This window comes from Phyllopteryx taeniolatus, chromosome 4 (genome assembly GCF_024500385.1).
Source record: "Phyllopteryx taeniolatus isolate TA_2022b chromosome 4, UOR_Ptae_1.2, whole genome shotgun sequence".
In the NCBI taxonomy this organism is placed as follows: Eukaryota; Metazoa; Chordata; class Actinopteri; order Syngnathiformes; family Syngnathidae; genus Phyllopteryx; species Phyllopteryx taeniolatus.
In genome coordinates this window covers 14,231,937-14,254,753 of record NC_084505.1, presented here as the reverse complement: position 1 = coordinate 14,254,753, position 22,817 = coordinate 14,231,937, and the positions used below count along the sequence as shown (strand labels likewise).

The 22,817-nt window shown below is 40.4% G+C and overlaps 1 protein-coding gene across 2 annotated transcripts; it reads left to right on the top strand.

The window, feature by feature from the left end:
- Positions 1–200: 200 nt before the first annotated feature.
- On the top strand, positions 201–20,347 carry sec23b (SEC23 homolog B, coat complex II component). 2 transcript variants are annotated; one of them, XM_061769763.1, is made up of 20 exons: positions 207–358; positions 1,708–2,207; positions 3,173–3,400; positions 4,656–4,713; positions 4,795–4,881; positions 5,023–5,259; positions 7,454–7,536; positions 7,644–7,788; positions 9,627–9,785; positions 9,891–10,006; positions 10,772–10,895; positions 11,048–11,128; positions 11,198–11,287; positions 11,471–11,577; positions 11,767–11,920; positions 12,066–12,143; positions 15,100–15,261; positions 15,377–15,463; positions 15,713–15,934; positions 17,385–20,347. In XM_061769763.1, the coding sequence occupies exons 3-20, from the start codon at positions 3,180–3,182 to the stop codon at positions 17,472–17,474; spliced, it is 2,301 nt and encodes a 766-aa protein (XP_061625747.1). In that variant the 5' UTR covers positions 207–358; positions 1,708–2,207; positions 3,173–3,179; the 3' UTR covers positions 17,475–20,347. The 2 variants fall into 2 exon arrangements, with proteins under 2 accessions (XP_061625746.1, XP_061625747.1); XM_061769762.1 differs by lacking the exon at positions 1,708–2,207 and having other exon boundaries at positions 201–358.
- Positions 20,348–22,817: the final 2,470 nt, after the last annotated feature.

The following is a 22,817-nucleotide window of genomic DNA, read 5'->3' as shown; positions in this document are numbered from 1 at the left end:
CAACTTTTTTTTTTTTATGTACTCCTCATTTCAATGTATCCTAAGTCAGAGATTGCTATATGCATTGCTGACTGGCTGAAAAGTAGAGATTCCGACTTCCAAATAAAACAGGAATCACCATCATCACTAACATTACGTTGACGGAAACTTCCTGTTCCGAATGCGTGCAGATACGCCCTCTTGCGTCACTGAAATAAGAACCAATCGGAGCCGTCGATACTTAGAGTAACACGTCACTTAACAGTGAATACAAGCCGGTGCCTGGCTCCCATTTTTATTTTTATTTTTTTATTGCTTCACATGTTTTTTGATAATAACTTAAACACTCATTGATTCGGACGTCACTCTGATATTGAAGGTAAGCGTATGTATGTATTTAATCCACGATACAACATATAGGGGACTGGAGGGATTGTCAGAATGTGGGTTAATGCTAAATTCCGTTAGCTATCTAGCATACCCGGCTAGCCATTAAACGTAACGTTGGTTTACCGGTCGTGTTAGTAAGACACCGATAGAAAACGCTTTATTTGACTTTACTAATACAGTATACATCGTTCACGGTAAGGCTTTTATTTTCGCGCTAACGTTTGTGTTTGGTTGAAATATTAAACGATGCGTTGGCTCAATTATACTGTTAGGAGCTTTGATGGGCTTCTATACGTACGTGGCCTCGTATAGCGAGAGAAAGTTGGCCGGATGTTTGATATTCGCCTGACATTCAGTTCTCGCACGCTCGTACTCGGTCTCCTAGCTACATTTTCGACTATATCACGTTTAGTATGTGGAGGACAATTTCGGAAACAGTTTGTATGAAAAACTCGCGGCTGGATTTTTGTAACTACAAACGTATATGCAATAACAACAATAACGGCGCTTAATTCTACATTAGACTAACTTCTGTGTTAGGGACCATCTACAAATTACTCATCCCGGGGTGATAAATGTCTAACAAATTATCTTATATCAAATAAAATGTTTTTTCCTCCCCATTCTGTTTGCTGTAGTAGTTGTCAGTGGGAGTCGGAGTCCACTACTTACTACAGGTCAAATTTTGAGGATATCTTGCTTTTTGGCTCAACTGTGTACAAATAATTATCAAAAATATTCACCAAAAATGAATAAAAACACTTTCTCATTCTGATTGCAGTAGTAGTTGGCATTGAGAGTCCACCACTTACTACAGGTCAAACTTTGCTGATGTCTTGTGTTAGAGAGAAACTGGATGCTAGATTTTTGTTAAACTGTGCAATTAATTATCAAAAATATTTACAAAAAGTGAATGAACCACTACTTACCGCAAGTCAAATTTTGCTGATATCTTGTGTTTTGGTTAAACTGTGTGCAATTGTGTCAAATATTTACAATATTTATTACTATTCTTTTTTTCTTATTTTTTTTTGTAACCTGTTCAGCTGCATGGCCAAGCAGAATGGTAGATCTGTATGCCTTCCAGCACAGAAGAACCCTTACTGTGCAACAGGGGAGTTTGAAATGCTTCTTCTGCTTGTTCAATTATTTTTTTAATCATTCTGATGCTTATTGAAAATTCAGCCGGACAGAAAAGGGTTTTAGGTAATAGACCGAGGGACAGAATGGACAAGGGCAGCAGGGGTGCAAACCACAGCAGAACAATAGTTAGAGAGTTTAGATATTTGACTACAAGTAATGTTATAAAAGTCATATCGTCTTCTTATTTGTGAACAGGGGTTACACCCAGTGAGATATGCAACAGCTAACCAAAAGGACAAGATGAGAAAGGACAGGACATGGGAAATGAGCAAGGCAATGCTACTGATGAGTGTTGCGGTGCGATGCCTTTTAGAGTGTCTAAACACCTGTAAGAACCTGTGAGTTGTGAGACCACAGAGAACCCCCTCCCTTGGCCACCACTGACCACCACCTAGCGACCAGAACAGGGCACAGAAGGCAGGCCCGTCCAAGATGGGAGGCGTTGACACCCTACCATAGGCCCCAAGTCAGCCGGGGGCCCCATACAGCCCGAAGGAGAGAGAGGCGAAGACCACGGCCCAGCACCCCGGGGAGAGGGAAGAGGAGGACACAGGCCCAGGATACAGCACCACATCCCCCAGACCCCCACCCGGAGACCAGGACGAGGCCCCTGGAGTGAGGCCAGCGGGCACCTACCCGGCAACCAGGGATGGAGCGCAGCCCCGGGACCAGTTCAGGGTGTACCCCACCTCTCGGTAGGCTTCCGTTGGGCCACTCTGCCATAAAGCCCCAACTCGTGGAGGGCTGCAGTGATTGTTGACTTTCTAGAACTTTCTCCAATCTCCATCACTGGAGCTCAGCCACAGTGATCTTTGGGTTCTTCTTTACCTCTTTCACCAAGACTCTCCCCCCCCCCATTGCTCAGTTGGCCGGACAGCCAGCTCTAGGAAGGGTTCTGCTTGTCCCAAATTGCATCGTTTCTCTCTAGCATCCATTTTCTCTCTAATACAAGACATCAGCAAAGTTTGACCTGTAGTAAGTGGTGGACTCTCAATGCCAACTACTACAGCAATCAGAATGAGAAAAAGTGTTTTTTATTGATTTTCGGTGAATATTTTTGACCTGTAGTAAGTGGTGGACTCTCAATGCCAACTACTACTGCAATCAGAATGAGAAATAATTTTTATTCATTTTTGGTGAATATTTTTGATAATTACAGTGAAGTGAAGGTCCACTGTTTTAGACCTTAAAGCACATATTGGCTTACCCATATGCATTTCAGATTGTGCTATAAATCCAGAGAAATTGGTAGGCCAATGTTTTGAGGAAAATGTAATTTTGACATTTGAGTCATTTTTATGCAAACAGAAAAATGGATGGATGGAGGGACATTTATTTTTTAATTCTCTGCTATCAATTAGTTTCCTGTCACAACAGCAGGATACCCATTTGTTAGCTAAAGGCGTAAAAACATTTCACTAACACAAGCAAAGGTGGAGACAGAGCATTATGCAAATGCCTCACACACTCATCATAACTCGCAGGTCAAGTTTCTTGGTGATGCATTTGTACGTCACATTTTCAAATTATTATTGAATTGTAATTCAAAGTCTTTTGGGAGGACCTTTATACTGTTGATTTAAGACTAGATAAAACCAGAAGCAGATTTTGTGACCGTGACTTCCTCATTGTCATCTGTTGGCCCTTTGCTCTGCTGAAGCTTGCTGATGGCCACCTACCAGGAATTCATCCAGCAGAATGAGGACAGGGATGGGGTGAGATTTAGCTGGAACCTCTGGCCCTCCAGCCGACTAGAAGCAACCAGGCTTGTGGTGCCGGTCTCCTGCCTCTTCACACCGCTCAAGGAGAGGCCTGACCTACCCCCGGTCCAGTATGAGCCAGTCATGTGCAGCCGGGCCAACTGCAAGGCAGTGCTCAACCCACTGTGGTGAGTTACACCTGTCAGAGTGTATGCTAAACATTTTTATGCTGACTTTTTTTGATTGGTCATCAACGCTTTTACAAGAGCAACAAATAAATTCACCATTGTTAATATTAAGACCTAAAAGCAAAGTCTGACATGATAGTCCTACTGCTTTGAATGAGTCAGTTTCTTTCATGTAAATTCTGGTGTGTACTGTTCATCATGTTCTACTGTCAACTCTACTTGTTGAGTCTGGTTGCTCATTTGGAATAAGCATAACAAAGCAAAGAAAAAGTACATCACGCTCCCCTGAGATATGCTGAGTGCTAAATTGACATGATGCATGACAGTACTTTTATTTTTATTTTTTTGACTCTTCAAAAAAGTCTCATAAATCTAAAGTAAATGCGCACCAACCAAGTGTAAATGTATATTTTCTTCAAAAATCTTTGTTGAATTCAGAATTTTGGCATTTAAATTTGAACCTCCATTGTCCATGCAATACACTTTAAAGTACAGTCCCCTCCAAAAGTATTGGAACGGCAAAGTCAATACCTATGTTTTTGTTGTATTCCGAAGACATTTGGGTTACAGATCAAAAGTTGAATGAGACAAAATTTCAGCTTTCATTTCATGGTAGTTACATCTAGATGTGTTGAACAACACAGGACAGAGCACCAGTTGTTTGAAGCCACCCACTTTTCAAGTTAGCAAAATTAATGGAATAGACATGATTAAATTGACTTAAAGTGAAGAACATTTAATATTTGGTGGCATAATCCTTACTTGCAATAACTGCATCAAGCCTGCGACCCATTGACCTCACCAGACTGTTGCATTCTTCATTTGAAATGCTTTGCCAGGCCTTTACTAAAGCCTCTTTCAGTTTGCTTGTTTCTGGGGGTTTCTCCCTTCAGTCTCCTCTTCAGGAGGTAACATTCATGCTCTATTGGGTTAAGGTCCAGTGATTGACCTGGCCAGTCTAAGACGTTCCAGTTTCCCCCCCGATGAAGTCCTTTGATGTATTTGCATTGTGTTTTGGGTCATTGTCTTGTTGCATGATGAAGCTTCTCCCGATTAGTTTGGATGCATTTTTCTTTAAATTGCCAGACAAAATCATCTAGTTCACTTATTTGCTTGTTTATTGTGTCCTGTATTTACTCGTAATTAACTAGCAGCCATGAAGGTTGACATCCAAATTGGCCAAAGAAAGTTTTGCCCATGATCCCTCTTGTATTTTGATGCAAAAGCATGTTTGTTTTTTTAATCCATTTTACAGTCAAGTTGACTTCCGAGCAAAGATTTGGGCCTGCAACTTCTGTTTCCAGAGAAACCCAGTAAGTACTGATGATGACGGGATGTTTTTTTTTTAGTTTATGTAACTAGTTTTGTTAATTTATCCTTCTGTATGTTTGCAGTTCCCTCCCTCCTATGCGGGAATATCAGAAGTGAACCAACCAGCTGAGCTTATGCCCCAGTTTTCCACCATTGAGTACATAGTACAGGTACACACTTGTTTGTACTCTGACCTCAGGCTTGGATCTAGGGATAGTACAGTGTGTACCATGGAAATACTATTTTGGACATTGGCATACCATACACATTGAAACACCACTAAATCGTATGCAACTTTCTTCCCTTTACAGCGCGGACCCTCAGCTCCACTGATCTTCCTCTATGTAGTTGACACATGCTTGGAGGAAGAAGACCTCCAGGCTCTGAAGGAATCCCTTCAGATGTCCCTCAGTCTTCTGCCTCCCAACGCTTTAGTGGGCCTCATCACTTTTGGACGCATGGTCCAGGTTCATGAGCTCAGTTGTGAGTTGATCTCCAAGAGTTACGTGTTCAGAGGCACCAAGGATCTCACCTCCAAACAGATCCAGGTGGGTGAAGTAAGAGAGTGATGAATTAAAATGTTCGGTGTAACGGGTGACACAAAAGCTGGAGAACATGCAAAACACACCTTGAGATGCTCGCTGAGGTGAGGTCTCAGAAGATTTGCTGCCATCTGTCGCAATAAGCTGACATCGTGTCTGACAGCAGTTTTCACTCTTAGATTTTGTTTGACTTTAAAGGCATACAGTTAGGCCCAAAAATAGTTGGACAGTGACACAAATTTTGTTATTTTAGCTGTTCACGAAAACATATTCAGCATACAATACTATAATCAATATGGGCCTAATGTGCCGACTCTCAGCTGTAATTTGAGAGTATCCACATCCAAATTGGAGCAAGGGTTTAGGAATTACAGGTCTTTAATACGGAGCTGCCTCTTTTTCAAGGTACCAGAAGTAATTGGACAATTGACTCAAAAGGCTGCAAAAAAAAAAACAAGGCTGCATGGGCTTTTCCCTCGTTAACCTGTCATCAATTAAGCAGTAAAAAGTTCTGGAGTTGATTCCAGGTGTGGCGTTTGCGTTTGGAAGCTGTTGCTGTGAACATGCATGTTGTGGTCAAAGGAGCTCTCAATGGAGGTGAAACAGACCATCCTGAGGCTGAAAAAAAGAAGAAATCCATCAGAGAGAGTACAAATGTTAGGCGTGGCCAAATCAGCAGTTTGGTACATTCTGAGAAAAAAGAGTGCACTGGTGAGCTTGGGAACTCAAAAAAGGCCTGGACGTCCACGGAAGACAACAGTGGTGGATGATCGCAGAATGCTTTCCGCGGTGAAGAAAAACCCCTTCACAACATCCACACAAGTGAAGAACACTCTCCAAGAAGTAGGTGCATCAGTATCTAAGTCTACCATAAAGAAAAGACTTCATCAGAGTAAATAAATACAAAGGATTCACCACAAGGTGCAAACAATTAATCAGCCTCAAAAATAGAAATGCCTGAATTGACTTGGCCAAAAAAACACCAGAAGAAGCCAGCCCAGTTCTGGAACAGCATTCTTTGGACAGATGAGACTAAGATCAACTTGTACAAGAATGATGGGAAGAAGAAAGTTTGGAGAACAACTGGAACAGCTCATGATCCAAAGCACACCACATCTTCTGTAAAACATGGTGGAGGCAGTGTGATCAGAATCAGAATCATCTTTATTTGCCAAGTATGTCCAAAAACACAAGAAATTTGTCTCCGGTAGTTGGAGCCGCTCTAGTACGACAACAGACAGTCAATTGACAGAGAACACTTTTGAGATTGACAAAAAAAACAGTCACTGAGCAATAAAGGGTTGCTAGTTATCTGGTAATGCGATGGCATGGGCATGCATGGCTTCCAATGGCACTGGGTCACTTGTGTTTATTGATGTGACAAAAAACAGAAGTAGCCGGATGAATTCTTAAGTTTATAAGGATATACTTTCTGCTCAGATTCAGCCTAATGCAGCAAAGTTGATTGGAAGGCGCTTCACAGTAAATATGGACAATGATCCAAAACATACTGCAAAAGCAACCCAGGTGTTTTTAAAGCAAAGAAGTGGAATATTCTGCAATGGTCCGAGTCAATCACCGGATGTCAACCCAATCGAGCATGCATTTCACTTGCTCAAGACAAACCCTAAGGCAGAAAGTCCCACAAACAAGCAACAACTGAAGACAGCTGCAGTAAAGGCCTGGCAAAGCATCACAAAGGAGGAAACCCAGCTTTTGGTGATGTCCATGGGTTCCAGACTTCAGGCAGTCATTGTCTGCAAAGAATTCTCAACAAAATATTGAGAAGAAACATTTTACTTAGGGTTATGTTTATTTATTAATTTATTAAAATTCCTTTTGAGCCCCCGAAATGAGGAGCGTTTGTATAAAAATAGCTACAATTCCTACATGTTTAATCATATATTTTTGTTCAACCCCTTAAATTAAATCTTAAAGTCTGCACTTCAATTCTGTTGTAGTTGTTTCATTTCAAATCCAATGTGGTGGCGTTCAGAGCCCAACTCATGAAGATTGTGTCACTGTCCAAATATTTTTGGGCCAAATTACTTTTAAAACATTTAAGTCATTGTAAACATGCCCAGAGCTCACACACAACTTGAAGGAGACTTTAATGCCATTGTTAATTGTATGTACCACTCATACAGTACTTTAGAAATGACAAATTTTAAACAGTAAGATATATATCCCCCCCCACCAGGAGATGTTGGGTTTAACAAAGCCTTCTGCATCAGGACCGCAAGGATGCGCTCCTGCACCTCAAGATGCTGCATCCTCTTGCAGGTATGATGGAGTAGCAAAAATCCCTATGCAGCTTTTTGTTAGTGAATGGCAATTTTTTTCTAAAAGTTACAATTTTTAAAAATGACTGCCTAATCTTTCATCTTCAGGTTCCTTCAGCCTGTGCACAAGGTTGATATGAATCTGACCGATTTACTGGGGGAGCTTCAGCGAGACCCCTGGCCCGTTCCTCAGGGTAAAAGGGCACTCCGATCCACCGGTGTTGCGCTGTCTGTCGCTGTTGGTCTCCTAGAGGTAGAACATCCTAATTTCAAAAGCCACAATTTCAAAATCATAATAAATAAAGTGATCTATCGTAAAATAAATACAACTTCATGACGCAATTAAAGTGCTTAGCAATAATTCAGTGGGTGGAGATGTGCTATGTAAGTAAGTACAAGAGATTATTGACGATTATTGCTTTTTTTGTCAAGCAAGTGGACAGACTTTTAATAGATCATAAATTGCCTCTTTCTTAAGCAGGGTCAAACAGATTGTGATCGCATCTCGGGCAAAATTATTATTATTATTTTTTTTTACTTTTAGCTGGATATCACTGTAATAGCAGCACATTTTAAGGAATAGCCATGTACCCTGAACTTTAGACTCTTTATGATGATTCTTCCACATGTTGCTTTACACAGCGAAGCACTCAGTAGAATCTTTATCTTGTGCCAGAAACAGTACATGTGGTTCCCTAGCTCAAAGGCCAGTTCTGTTTGCCTTCTGTCTTTTCCACTTAACCGTCATTATCCCCTAATATGTATGATTATGTAAACCAAGTGCAACCAAATACTCTCCTTTAGCTCAGAGAAGAGGCCTGATAAAATTAAATTAATTAGGTTTTGTCAGTGACTTTAGACTGAATTGTTTGTCTGGAGGCATGTTACCCTTACACTTAAAAATAGTTGTTGTCCACTATGAGCTCTTCTTTTATTCATTCTGACTCAACCTGAATTAAATTAATTTAATTAATTGCATGTTTCTACATCTTCCCATACTCCCGTGGACTACTTATGCTTACACCGGTTTCCTAAAAGACCTTGCTTTCAACACACTATCACATTGATTGGAAATGTGCCTATCAAAACAACTTCTGTTGAATGGAAAATTGATTAAATATAGGGTGAAACGAATTAACGTTTTTAGATCCAAATCCTGATTTCAGACAATGCGATCGTGTGATCAAAGCTGCATTTCTTTTAATTTTTTTAAAATTTATTTTCTTTTTTTTTTTTGGACAATTTGCAGCGCTTTCAACTGATCCCGAATCTACTTTGTATAGTATCCCCAAGCTCACTAAGTAGAAGGAGCATGCTACTCGTGAACAGGCAACAGAAACCAATCGTCTCTGAGCTGGTTTAAAAAAACTGTGTACATCCATCCTCCCTCCTTTCCTGGTTGTTCGCAGGCTGGGGGTAATTCTACGTGGCTTGCTAAGCTAACTTGCTCCGAGTCCGCACCAGCTACAAGCAGCACTTGTGGCATGGTTAAACACTATTCTTCCGCAGTCCCCAGAGTCTTTCCTCTGAGTAACTAATCCTCGCCTAAGTGTGTTACACACCGAGTAAGAAGAAATCACAAGCTATTCGTGAACCTAATGTGAAATGTTGAGAAGCGAAACACCAGAAATACGTGCTTACTGCTTTGGTGTATAGTACATTTTTATAACTCTGGCTATAACCGTGTTACAGCGGAGAGCAACCTGAACAGAAAATTAACAGGTAATTTAAAGTGTCTAGAGGGAAAATAGTAAAACAGCTAGCTACACAAAAGCACACGCACGTAAACCGGAAATGGATCGGTTACTATGTACGTCAGCCAGGACGAGGAGCTTATAAGGTCAAAACTATATTAGTGTATTAAAATGTCAGTAATGTTATTTGCGTTTGTTTGCACTGTTTTGTATCATAGATTGCCTTTTCTAAATGCAAACTTGAAATACCTGTGCATATCTATAGCGCTGCATTGTATGAACAATACAAAACAGTGTCGCCCATAAAAAGCTATACAAAAAAAAATGTTCGCTGCACATATTCACTGTTATCACTGTGTTGATTGTACTTGAGTCTTGTGTTGTAATTATCTCTTAGGGCACATTCCCCAATACGGGTGCTCGTGTGATGCTGTTCATCGGCGGCCCCCCCACTCAGGGCCCCGGAATGGTAGTGGGAGATGAGCTGAAAACCCCCATCCGTTCCTGGCATGACATCCAGAAGGATAATGCTCGCCACTTGAAGAAGGCTACAAAGGTGAGCAAATGCATGGCTAATGGTGTTCAATGATAACCTCCTTTGGACGAAACAAGATACAGTAAATAATATTCGCACTGTCTTCTTATTCTTTCTGACATGCAGTACTATGAAGCCTTAGCCAACCGATCAGCAGTAAATGGCCACAGTATTGATATCTACGCCTGTGCTTTGGACCAGACTGGGCTCCTGGAAATGAAGTGTTTATCTAATCTCACTGGGTAGGTCAGCACCTGACAGGCAAACATGTGTGGGTGCGGGCTTGTTTATTTGTGTCCTACGTTCACAGCATTATGCAAACACAGGAATTCTGTTCTTCCTTCCGTGATCCATTCTTGTTTAGCAACATATGTCAGTAACTTTTTGAGTTTAATTTAGCTGAAAAGTCCCCTTTGGACTTTTGATTTTTAAGTTTGCTCATATCAATATGATCACACTTCCAAATTTTGAGCTCAATTTACCCCATATAATTCCTCATTATGGTGAACTTATTCCACATTTCTTGAAACATGTTACCATGCGGTAATGGTCAAAGACATGAGAGCTCTTTTTTTGAATGGCAGTCACTTCAATTTTATTCATATAGTGTAATACTAAATCTAACAGCCAACAGGAGAAAACAAGTACTGTTACCTACAATCCATTCTATTCTGCTGTCTATGGCTTGCAATGATTTGGTTTTATTGATGGTGGGCTTCAAGTGTTGACTTTCCATGCTAAAATTCCCAATCAGCTGAGCTCTCTGTATTCTGCTTCAATGGCAGAGTACAGAACAGAAGATGGACAATGTCTCTTTTTTGTATTAATGTAAATTAAAAAAAAAAAAAAAACATGCACTCTTTAACCAAACAATAAATGCATACATTTTAAGTTTGCAGTCTGGACTACACCTTCAGTACTATTTGTCTGGGTCCTTAGCATTGTAAACTGCAACGAGTGAAATGATAGCCAATGAAAACATGACTAATGTTTCGCTGTATTCTCAGGGGACACATAGTGATGGGAGACTCGTTCAATACCTCTTTGTTCAAGCAAACGTTCCAGAGAGTTTTCAACAAAGACTATAATGGTGACTTCCGCATGGTCTTTGGAGGCATCATGGAGGTCAAGGTAAATAAGTAATTTTGGGTCACAATTCACAAATAATTCTTTGTGCAAGCAATGTTGAAGTGAATAATAAAGATAATGATGTTTAATTAGGGGATAGATGTCCATGATCATATATGTCAAAGCTCAACAAAAGTGTCTTTCCGTCTGTGCAGACTACACGAGAGGTGAAGGTTTGCGGGGCTATCGGACCTTGTGTATCGCTCAACTCAAAGGGTTCCTGTGTATCAGAGAATGTATGTCATTGTATTGCATTGTTATTTGTGGACTGACTGTCATTCTTAACAGTTAATTGTTTTGTGTAGGAGATGGGCGTTGGTGGCACAACCCAGTGGAAAGTGTGCAGTCTCAACCCTTCCACCACTTTGGGCATTTATTTTGAAGTGGTGAATCAGGTAGAACATATTTGCTTGAGCCTCAAGCAAAGGAATGTTTATTAGTTTTGACTGAGTAAACATAACATTAGTGATGTTATTTAGCAACTTTATACTTATGTGCTTTCTCCTTCTTTAGAATAGGGAGCGGCGTATAAGAAATAAGCAATAGTCTTATGTGTCTCGCATGTTTTGTGTGTGCAGCACAATGCACCAGTCCCCCAGGGTGGCCGAGGAGCAGTCCAGTTTGTAACCCAGTACCAGCACTCCAACACTCAGAGGAGGATACGCGTCACCACAATTGCAAGGAAGTAAGAAAGCTTTTTGTAACTGGGTGGATGCAATGTTCTTATCTAAGCGTACTTTGTTAGTCAGCAGCTGAGTATTGTAATTAGTCTGACAATTGTCAGAAAGTCACACCTAAAGTGAGTGTCACCTGCACCACACCTGTGTTCAACTGCACCCACAGTGCCCTCTTCTAATTTGTGTTCCCACCCAAGCTGGGCAGATGCACAATCCCAAATTCAGCATATTGAGTCATCATTCGATCAAGAAGCCGCCGCTGTGCTCATGGCTCGACTGGGAGTGTTCCGAGCAGAGTCGGAGGAGGGGCCTGATGTCTTGCGGTGGCTTGACAGGCAGCTAATTCGCCTGGTGAGTGACTCATTGCATAATGTGAAGAACACTGCACTGTTAATCTCTTATGTGCTCTGTGGTTCAATTTTTATAATTTATTTATTTATTTATTTATTTTTTAATTTATTTTTTATTATATATGTATGCTTTCATGTCTTTGCAGTGCCAGAAGTTTGGTCAATTCAATAAAGATGATCCTACATCTTTCAAGCTGTCAGAGTCCTTGTCACTTTACCCTCAGGTACATTACATGCATGTACAAGTTTAATGTAAAACAAAAGCAAATGATTAATGCAGGGAATTAAACATATACTCATTGGTCTCTAAATTAGGGACGACCGCGCAATCAAATGAGATCCAATACTTTCTGCCTTACAAATATATGTTTGATTGTCAGATATGTATTTATTTAGGTGTTTGACTGATTTCAAAGTCCTAATCTACAACCCCAATTCCAATGCAGTTGGGACGTTAATAAAAACAGAATACAATGATTTGCAAATCATGTTCAACCTATTTTAATTGAATACACTACAAAGACAAGATATTTAATGTTCAAACTGATAAACTTGATTGTTTTTAACAAATAATCATTAACTTAAAATTTTATGGCTGCAACACGTTCCAAAAAAGATGGGACAGGGTCATGTTTACCACTGTGTGACATCACCTTTTCTTTTAACACCATTCAATAAATGTTTGGGAACTGAGGACACTAATTGTTGAAGCTTTGGAGGTGGAATTCTTTCCCATTCTTGCTTGATGTACAGCTTCAGCTGTTCAACATTCCAGGGTCTCCGTTGTCGTATTTTACGCTTCATAATGCGCCACACATTTTCAATGGGACACCGGCCTGCAGTCCAGTCTAGTACCCGAACTCTTTTACTACGAAGCCACGCTGTTGTAACACGTGCAGAATGTGGTTTGGCATTGTCTTGCTGAAATAAGCAGGGGCGTCCATGAAAAAGACGATGCTTGGATGGCAGCATATGTTTCTCCAAAACCTGTATGTACCTTTCAGCATTAATGGTGCCTTCACAGATGTGTAAGTTACCCATGCCATTCGCACTAACACAGCCCCATAAAATCACAGATGAACTTTTGAACTCTGCGTCCACAGTCCGGATGGTTCTTTGGACCGGAGGACACGACGTCCACAATTTCCCAAAACAATTTGAAATGTGAACAACAGAACACTTTTCTACTTTGCATCAATCCATCTTAGATAAGCTCGGGCCCAGAGAAGCCGGCGGCGTTTCTGGGTGTTGTTGAAAAATCAGAATCCTCTTTATTTGCCAAGTATGTCCAAAAAAACACAAGGAATTTGTCTCCGGTAGTTGGAGCTGCTCTAGTACGACAACAGAGAACAACAATTGACAGAGAACACTTTTGAGACATAAAGACATTGACAAAAAAAACAGTCTCTGAGCAATAAAGGGTTGCTAGTTATCTGGTAATGCTGGTACATTTATTTATTTATTTTTATTTTTTGACAATTGTGCAAAAAGATGCAGAGTCCTCCAGCACTTAGAGCAGTTCGAATGACTAATATTGCAATAGTCCGGTGCAATGACCATTGTGCAAAGGGCGCAGAGACTTCAAGGAGTGTATGCAGTTTAAAGTGACGAGTAGTGCGATAATCTGGGACAATGTTGATTGTGCAAATGTTGCAGATACTCCTCAATCAGTGTGCAAATGGAGCAGATGCTACTCTGGCATGAGTGGCCATTATTGGTCAACAACAGATATGCAAATAGTGCAGCGTGGCGAGGCAACTACAGTGAGTGCACGAGTAATATATAATTGGCCCCACAGAAATGTGACAACGAACTCAAGTCAAAAAATTGCCAGCATGTTGTAATGGAATTGTAGGGTAGGTGTTTAAGAATTTGATCGCAAGAGGGAAGAAGCTGTTGGAATGTCTGCTAGTTCTAGTTTGCATTGATCGGTAGCGCCTACCTGAGGGAAGGAGCTGGAAGAGCTGGTGATCGGGATGCGAAGGGTCCGAGAGGATTTTGCACGCTCTTGTCTTAGTTCTGGCAGCGCGCAAGTCCTCAAGGGTGGGTAGGGAGGTACCGACAATCCTTTCAGGAGTTTTGATTGTCCGTTGCAGTCAGAGTTTGTCCTTTTTTGTAGCAGCACAAAACCAGACTGTGATGGAAGAACACAGGACTGATTCGATGACCGCTGTGTAGAACTGCCTCAGCAGCTCCTGTGGCAGGTCGTGCTTTCTCAGAAGCCGCAGGAAGTACATCCTCTGCTGGGCCTTTTTGAGGACGGAGTTGATGTTGGTCGCCCACTTCAGGTCCTGAGAGACTGTAATTCCCAGAATAGCTTTTGCTTTGCATAGTAGAGTTTCAAGTTGCACTTACGGATGTAGCGCCAAACTGTATTTACGGACATTGGTTTTCTGAAGTGTTCCTGAGCCCATGTGGTGATATCCTTTACACATTGATGTCGGTTTTTGATGCAGTGCCACCTGAGGGATCGAAGGTCACAGGCATTCAATGTTGGTTTTCGGCCTTGCCGCTTACATGCAGTGATTTCTCCAGATTCTCTGAACCTTTTGATGATGATATGGACTTTAGATTATGAAATCCCTAAATTCCTTGCAATTGTACGTTGAGGAACATTGTCCTTAAACTGTTTCTCACGCACTTGTTCACAAAGAGGTGAACCTCGCCCCATCTTTGCTTGTGATTGACTGAGCAATTCAGGGAAGCTCCTTTTATACCCAATCATGGCACCCACCTGCTCCCAATTAGCCTGTTCACCTGTGGGATGTTCCAAACAGGTGTTTGATGAGGATTCCTCAACTTTCTCAGTCTTTTTTTCCACCTGTCCCAGCTTTTTAGGAACGTGTTGCAGCCATAAAATTCTAAGTTAATGATTATTTGCTAAAAACAATTAAGTGTATCAGTTTGAACATTAAATATCTTGTCTTTGTAGTGTATTCAATTAAATATAGGTTGAACATGATTTGCAAATCATTGTATTCTGTTTAACACAACGTCCCAACTTCATTGCAATTGGGGTTGTAAGTAAATGGACAGTAAATAACATTAAAAACACTGCCAGAATGTAATAGCTATTTATTGGATCTCAAAAAGTACGTGTGTAACGACAACATTGAACATAAATGTGACAATCTTAATTTAGAAATAACTTTGTAACAATGTCTTGTTTCTCGCTTGCAGTTTATGTTCCACTTGCGGCGGTCGCCCTTCCTGCAGGTGTTTAACAACAGCCCAGATGAGTCCTCCTATTACAGGCACCATTTCGTCAGGCAGGACCTCACACAGTCGCTCATCATGATCCAGCCCATCCTTTACTCGTACTCCTTTTATGGCCCACCTGAGGTCAGCCTTGTGCATTTTAGACCACTGAGCCTTGTGAGGTGTGGAGCTCCATGTAAATGTTGTCATTAAAAAAATAATAATTAAAAAAACCATCACTGATTTTTCTCCCTCTCAGCCTGTACTTCTGGACAGCAGCAGCATTCTGCCTGATCGAATCCTGCTGATGGACACCTTCTTCCAGCTTGTTATCTACCATGGCGAGGTATTCAGATAAATGCATTCTTCTGCTTGGATTTATTCTGATAGGACTAATAATTATAAAGGCAATGCTTGTGAGCTTTTGTCAGATGTTTGTAATTGACATCAAAAGGCCACATGTTTGAAAGTGTCTCTGGTTTGGACAGTTTGATTTTGGGCAGGTGATTCCATTAAGGGTGCCTAATATTTCTCTTTCTTTTTTTTTTCTCTCTGTCTCTCCTTGTGCTGTGTCTGGTTTCCTTTTTGTCCCCAGACCATAGCCCAGTGGCGAAAGGCAGGATACCAGGAAATGGCTGAGTATGAAAACTTTAAACAGCTGCTACAAGCACCTCTGGATGACGCGCAGGAGATCCTGCAGACGCGCTTTCCCATGCCACGATACGTCGATACAGAGCATGGAGGTTCTCAAGCCCGCTTCCTGCTCTCGAAGGTCAACCCTTCCCAGACCCACAACAACCTTTACGCCTGGGGACAGGTACATTTCTATATGCTATGTTTAAAAAAAAAAAAAAAAAATTCATTTATTGATGCGTCTTGATGTGTGCTTTTGATTACAATCAAACCACACATTCGTGGCTTGTTATTTGTGAATTCATCTATTAGCAGATTTTGGGGGGGGAACCTTTCCACTGCTATTTGCTGAAAAACTATTCATAGTTTATGTAATCAGGCCAAAGCCATCTCTTATACGAAAAGAAATAATTGCTTTGGCATCTTGGAGGAACTTTGAATTAAGGAGCCCCATGGAGTTAGGTCACTTTGTCTTTAAAAAAAAAAAAATTAAAAAATCTTTGGCATCTGTAGGCAATTACAAACCTTTTTGGGGTGGGTGTCGATTATTCTCGGATTTTCTTTCTCGGCAGGGCTCTCCCCAGTTCACTGTATTAGGTAAATTGTGCTCATTACATTTTTAGCACAGTTAGACACATTAATTTTATTGTACTTATTATATTCCCTCAAGTGGCTTTGTCTGTGTAGCACACCACACAGAGAAGCAGATCTCACACATGCACGCATGCAAGGTGAGAAGTCTGTATAAAAGGGGCACACGTAGGGGGAATGGAGTTAGTGCAATTATTGAGGGCACCTCGACTGTAGTCACGAAGTAGACCAGCTTATGTCATTGCCATTTTTATTTTTGTCCAAAGCAGACCTCGAACCGTGTCCCTCCGGTTCAATGTCCACGCCCCACCCCCCGTCACCCCTTTCTCATCCTTACAGATAAGCAACTGCCGTCCCACGGTTAATGAAAAAATATTGCAATAAAGCTAAATAGATTTTCTAAAACAGTCATTGTCACAAAAATAGATGGGTGTTTACTAATCCAGTGAGTAGATTTGCGATCATCCATCCATCCATTTTCTTAACCGCTTTTCCTCATTAGGGTCGCGGGCTGCTGGAGCCTATACCAGCTATCTTCGGGCGGGAGGCAGGGTGCACCTTGAACTGGTCGCCAGCCAATCACAGGGCACATAGAAACAAACAACCATTCACACTCACATTCACACCTACGGGCAATTTAGAGTTCAATTAACCTACCATGCATGTTTGTGGGACGTGGGAGGAAACCGGAGTGCCCGAAGAAAACCCACGCAGGCACGGACGGGGTGGTGAGCGATCATTTAACTGGTAAACTTGCATTTCCTAAATGACTCCACCCCTCCTCAATTGAACGATTTTGAAGTACAGAAACGTCTGGACCCAGAGACTTCAAAGTAAATATGTCAATAAATTCAGTGTCATAGATTACCTAACCTCTTATCCTAAATCGAGAGTAGGGAAAGAAAATTAATTGATCTCCATTTTGCCAAATCAAGGACGATGTGCAGCATAAAGTGCCTGATGTGGTGAATATGGGTAATGCGGGAGGGGGCAGGCGTCACTCATCACTGTTTTCCTAATCTTTGTTTGGTGTGCAACAACAGGAGACTGGAGCGCCGATCCTTACTGATGACGTCAGCCTGCAGGTCTTCATGGACCACTTGAAAAAACTGGCTGTGTCCAGCTCTACATAGACCTGTCAACATCCCACCACCTTACAACATCCCCTGAGACAGTTAAACTTTTAGATAATTTCCCCTGGAAAATCACAAATGTCATGAATGCCAATATCCAGCTCTACATAGACCTATCAACATCCCACCTTACAACGCTCCTATTAAAACTAAGACAATCTTGAGGTGACCTAGAACACTGTGGAGGAGCACAAGGATGATGGTAAAGACCTCTGAATCAAAGTGCAGGAACGCAGAACATGAGTGGAGAAAAATTAAACTCCAAATTGACGATGACCACTGCAGACAAAGTCTTTGTAATTTTAACCAAGGCTTCGTCAGGGCTACACAGCAACATTTTTCTGAAATCATCAGTAAGACCTTAAATAATACTCTCACTCCATTTGCTGTGGTTGACAAGCTCACAACCCCCCTGAATCAGATTGCTCCAGAACTCCTAATAGCAGATAAATGCAATGAATTTGCTTATTTTAGTGGAAAAAAAATACAATCCATCATGTTAAATATGAGCACAAATCAGCAAAATGATAAAATGATACTACATCTGAAGCCACACAGCAAAAACTCTATTACCATGTCAGAATTTGATTGTTGACCAAAACACTGTAGAGAAAACTATTCAGCAGCTGAAACCATCAACAAGCTGTCTTGACTCAATACGATCTGACTTTTTCAAAGCTATTGTAAAGTAGCTGCCATTAAGCCTCTTCTAAGTAAATAGAACGCTGGATGGTTCCATGTTAGCAAGCTATCCACCCATCTCAAATCTTCATTTCATAGCCAAGATTGTTATTTTAAATTAACTCAGCAATTTTTTGAACGTAAATTGACTTTTTGACAAATTTCAATCAGGTTTTCGAACTGTACACAGTACAGAATCTGCTGTTATCAAAGTGCTAAATGATATAAGGTTGAATACTGACTCTGGAAAGGTGTCAATTCTGGTCTTGTTGGATCTCAGTGCGGCTTTTGATACGGTCGATCATAATATCGTATAATATCAGGTCGGTAACGTGGGTAGGACTAAATGGAAAGTTCTTAAATGGTTCAGGTCCTACCTGGAGAAAAAGAGTTATGTTGGAAGTGTTCCCTCCTGTTCAGCCTGTATATACTACCCTTGGGTCAAAATCTTCAGAACTTTAATTTTGACTATCATAGCTATGCAGGTGACACACAGTTACATCTAGCAGTGTCTCCAGATGACTGCAGTTCAATTGAGGTGTCGTGTCACTGTCTAAAAAAGATAAATAACTGGATGAGCCAAAATCTTCTTCAATTAAACCACAACAAAACTGAGATAATTGTTTTTTGGCAATAAAGAAGAGAGGATAGTTAGTAAATACCTGTAGTCAGTCACCAACCAAAGACCAATTCCAAAACTTTGGTGTGCTGATAGATTCCGACCTTACTTTCAGCAGTCATATCACATCAATTATTAAAACTACCATCTGAAGAACATATCCTGAGTGAAGGCTTGCATGTGGCAAGCAGACCATGAGAAGCTCATCCATACTTTTATCTCAATTATACTTGACTATTGTCATCGTCTTCTGACTGGACTCCCCAACGAGCATAAACAGCTCCAACTCACTCAGAATTCTGCAGCTCGGGTTCTGACCAGAACAAAGAGGTCAGAGCATATTACTCTTAATTCTAAAGTCTTTACACTGGCTCCCAGTCACCTTTTAGGGTAGAGTTCTGCTACAGGTCTATAAATCACTTAATTGTTTAGGTCCTGAATACATGAAAGAAATGCTCATGCAATATAAACCCAGTAGGGCTCTGAGATCGACAGACTCAAGTCAAATAGTGGAACACAGAGTCCAAAGCAAACATGGTGAAGCAACATTTAGCTATTATGCTGCACACAAATGGAATAAGTTGCCAACAGAAGTGACGTCAGGACCAAGTGTGAATGTTTTTAAGTCCAGGTTAAAAACTATTTATTTTCTCATGGTTTTTAGAACATTTTCCTCTTTTAAACCTTTTAAATTTCTTGCACTGTACGCTGTTTTAATTGTACTTTTTTCCCCCCCCTTTGTTTTAAATGTAGGCGGCATGGTGGATAACTGGTTAGCACGTCTGCCTCACGGTTCCGAGGACCCAGGTTAAAATCTGGCCTCGCCTGTGTGGTGGGCATGTTTCTTCCCGTGCCCGTGTGGGTTTTCTCCGGGTACGCCGGTTTCCTCCCACATCCCAAAAACATGCATGCTAGGTTAATTGAAGACTCTAAATTGCCTGTAGGTGTAAATGTGAGTGTGAATGTTTTTTTATATATATATATGTGCCCTGCAATTGGCTGGCGACCAGTTCAGGGTGTACATCGCCTCTTGCCCAGAGTCAGCTGGGATTGGCTCCAGCACGCCCGCGACCCGAGTGAGGATAAGCGGTACAGAAGACGAATGAATGAATGTTTTAAATGTTTATAGGCTGTTTTTTTTTTATCTTTGTTTTTAAATGCTTTTAATCATGTAAAGCACATGGATCTATCTTGTGTGTGTGAAATGTGCCGTATAAATACATTTGCTTTGCTTTACTTTACCATGGCGGAACACAAGGAATTGACTAGACATTCCAGTTCAGCTGTCAGCATCCAATGTCTGGCTCCAAACGTTCACCTCCTTTTATTTTTCTCCGTCTTGACTCATGTGTGACCTTTCCAGTGTGCAAATAGGAAATTCTCAATTTCTCTTATATATTTGATATGACCTTTGACATGCAAAGTGATTCAAATAATCTGTTTTTTGTTTTAAGTATCTGTTGCAGCACACAAAAGTGCTGCTTAATGAAAACAAATGTTTGCTTTGTCTCGAACTAAATAAATTAAGTCAAGAAAATGTATCCTTAATAAATGGTAATGTATGTACATGTAACCGTGCCTCTTTAAGTTTGACCAGACTGGTTGCACTTTATTTAGTATTTGAAAGGGTGAAAGGTTCATAGTGGATTTCCTTTGAGCATTTTCTAAGAACATTCCATCAGACAGATTATTGCTGCAAGGAATTGAAGTTGATCATGTCCTGTTTTGGATTCATTTGGATCTTTGTAGACAGTAGTCCATTTATCCTGTCTTGGTCTCCATCTGGTGTTTTCCAGCCAATCGTTGCACAGATATCTTTGTAATCAAACTGTAATTTACATGAGACGAGTTTGGTGTAGGGTGTGTCTTGATCCTTAATGCGATCCATATAAGGCTTGTTGCTTAAATGTTGCCTGTCCTTGAATTTTAATTTCGTTTGAAAGATCACATCACCATCCATTTGAATGTTGTGAATGGTTAGTTCAGACAATACAGTTTAAAAAAAAAAGAAAAGAAACAATTGTAATAGCAAGATGGGTAATAGGCACACATTCACATACAACACAATATAATTTGATTCAATAAAAGCGCTGTCAACATTTTTTTGTAAGGTCATAATGCACATTTTAATTACAATCGGAGATGTTAATTTACGATGTGTTTTTGAGTGGGATATAACAACTGTATGATAAAGATGTAAAACACAAAGATCAATCAGGCAACCAAAATATTTCCAAGTAAAATGCAATGCAGTTCTACAACTGTAAATTACAGGCACAATAATAATCACAAGTTTCAGTCATAACTGATCGTCTTTTAATATACAGGTGCATCTCAATATTTTACAATGTCATGGAAAACTATTTCAGTAGTTGAATTCAGAAGGTGGAAACTCAGATTCACTACAAAGGCAAATGTTCTAAGATTGTAGGGTATTTCTTAAAATTTTGCTGATCATAGCCTACAGATACCCCCCAAGTTTACCTTCTCAAAAAGTAGAAAAGAGCCAATCACTGATTTTAAATAGAGAAATGGTGACCTTCTAATAATTATGTGCATTTATATGCATGCAGTCAGTATTTAGTTGGCATGCCTGCTGCATCTGGCAAAGGAGACCGTCACTGATGAGGTATTATTGGAGCCCAGTTTAATTCTGATACCAGTGTTCAGGTTGTCTGAATTATTCAATATGGTGTGGCTCATATTTCTTTGGGCCATAACCCATTTATTCTCTGTGGGGTTCAGGTCTGGTGAGTTTGCTGGCCAATCAATCACAGCAATATCTTGGTCGTTTAACCAGCTTTACAGTTTTGTCAGTGGGGACAGGAGCTAAGTTCTGTTGGTGCATGATATCAGCCTCTTCACATTTTGTCAGCAGAAGGAAGCAGGAAGCGCTCTAAGAATTTCCTGGTAAATACTTTGCATTTACTGTGGAGTTCAGAAAACACAGTGGACCAATACCTGCAGATGGCATTGCACCCAAACCATCACTGACTGCAAAAATTACACTTGAATTTAAGCAACTTGAATTTTGTACCTGTATTGTTCCTCTTGAGTGTGTGTCATTGATCCCGAGATTTAATGAAAACTTTACTTTCCTCTAAAAATAAAACTTTACAAATTTGTTGTTTGCCATTGTAAGATGGTTCTGATGTTTGATTTGGTTCAGAAGTGGCTTGACACAATAAATTGTAACCAAATTCCTTGATCTGTCTGTCTATGCACAGTGAGTATTTTGATGCAGGGACTTCAGCATCAATCCACTCCTTGTGAAGCTCTTCCAAATTCTTGAATGGAATTTGCTTCACAAACTGTTGTTTTCTACCACACCTTTTTTCAATTTATTTTATTTTGTTTATGTGCTTCCCACTGCTTGGATACTTTTGTGGCTTGTTTGTGGTGGGTGTCAAGTGTCAATGACTGTCTCCTGGACGTCTGTCAAGTCGATAGTCTTCGCCATGGTTGTGAAGGCTACTGAATGAGACTTGGAGAACATTTAAAGGTTTAGGATTAGTTATTTTAGGTGTTTCAAGTTACGTAGGTGATAAGAGTGCAACACCATTAATTTAAAATATTGAACTTTTTTTTTTTTAACAATAGTTTAATTTTATGAGATACTGAATTTGTTTTTTTATTACCTGTAAGCCATAATTATATTGTAAAAAGTTTTTTTTAATATATAGACATAATTCTCAACTTATGGGTCAGGGCCCAAACATTGGTCATACATCCATTATTGGTGGTTAACGGACAGGAATTCAAACATGAAAGGGGGTTCTCTGTTTTCAACGATACAAACACGTTTATAAATTGGCGTGCAATCAACTAGTGTGCAGCGGTGTACAAATTTGTGGTCATGCGGCACATCAAAGAATGCACAGTTACTATTATTTGCTGTTTTCCATTGGATTGTTTTATATTTATGGCCTAGTGTTTTTATGTGTAAGTATGGAGTGGAACTCTTTTGTAAACCGAAGACACCTGTACAGTTCAATATTTAACATGCATCCCAGGTCGGAGTTGTCTGTCATTTGAAAAATAAT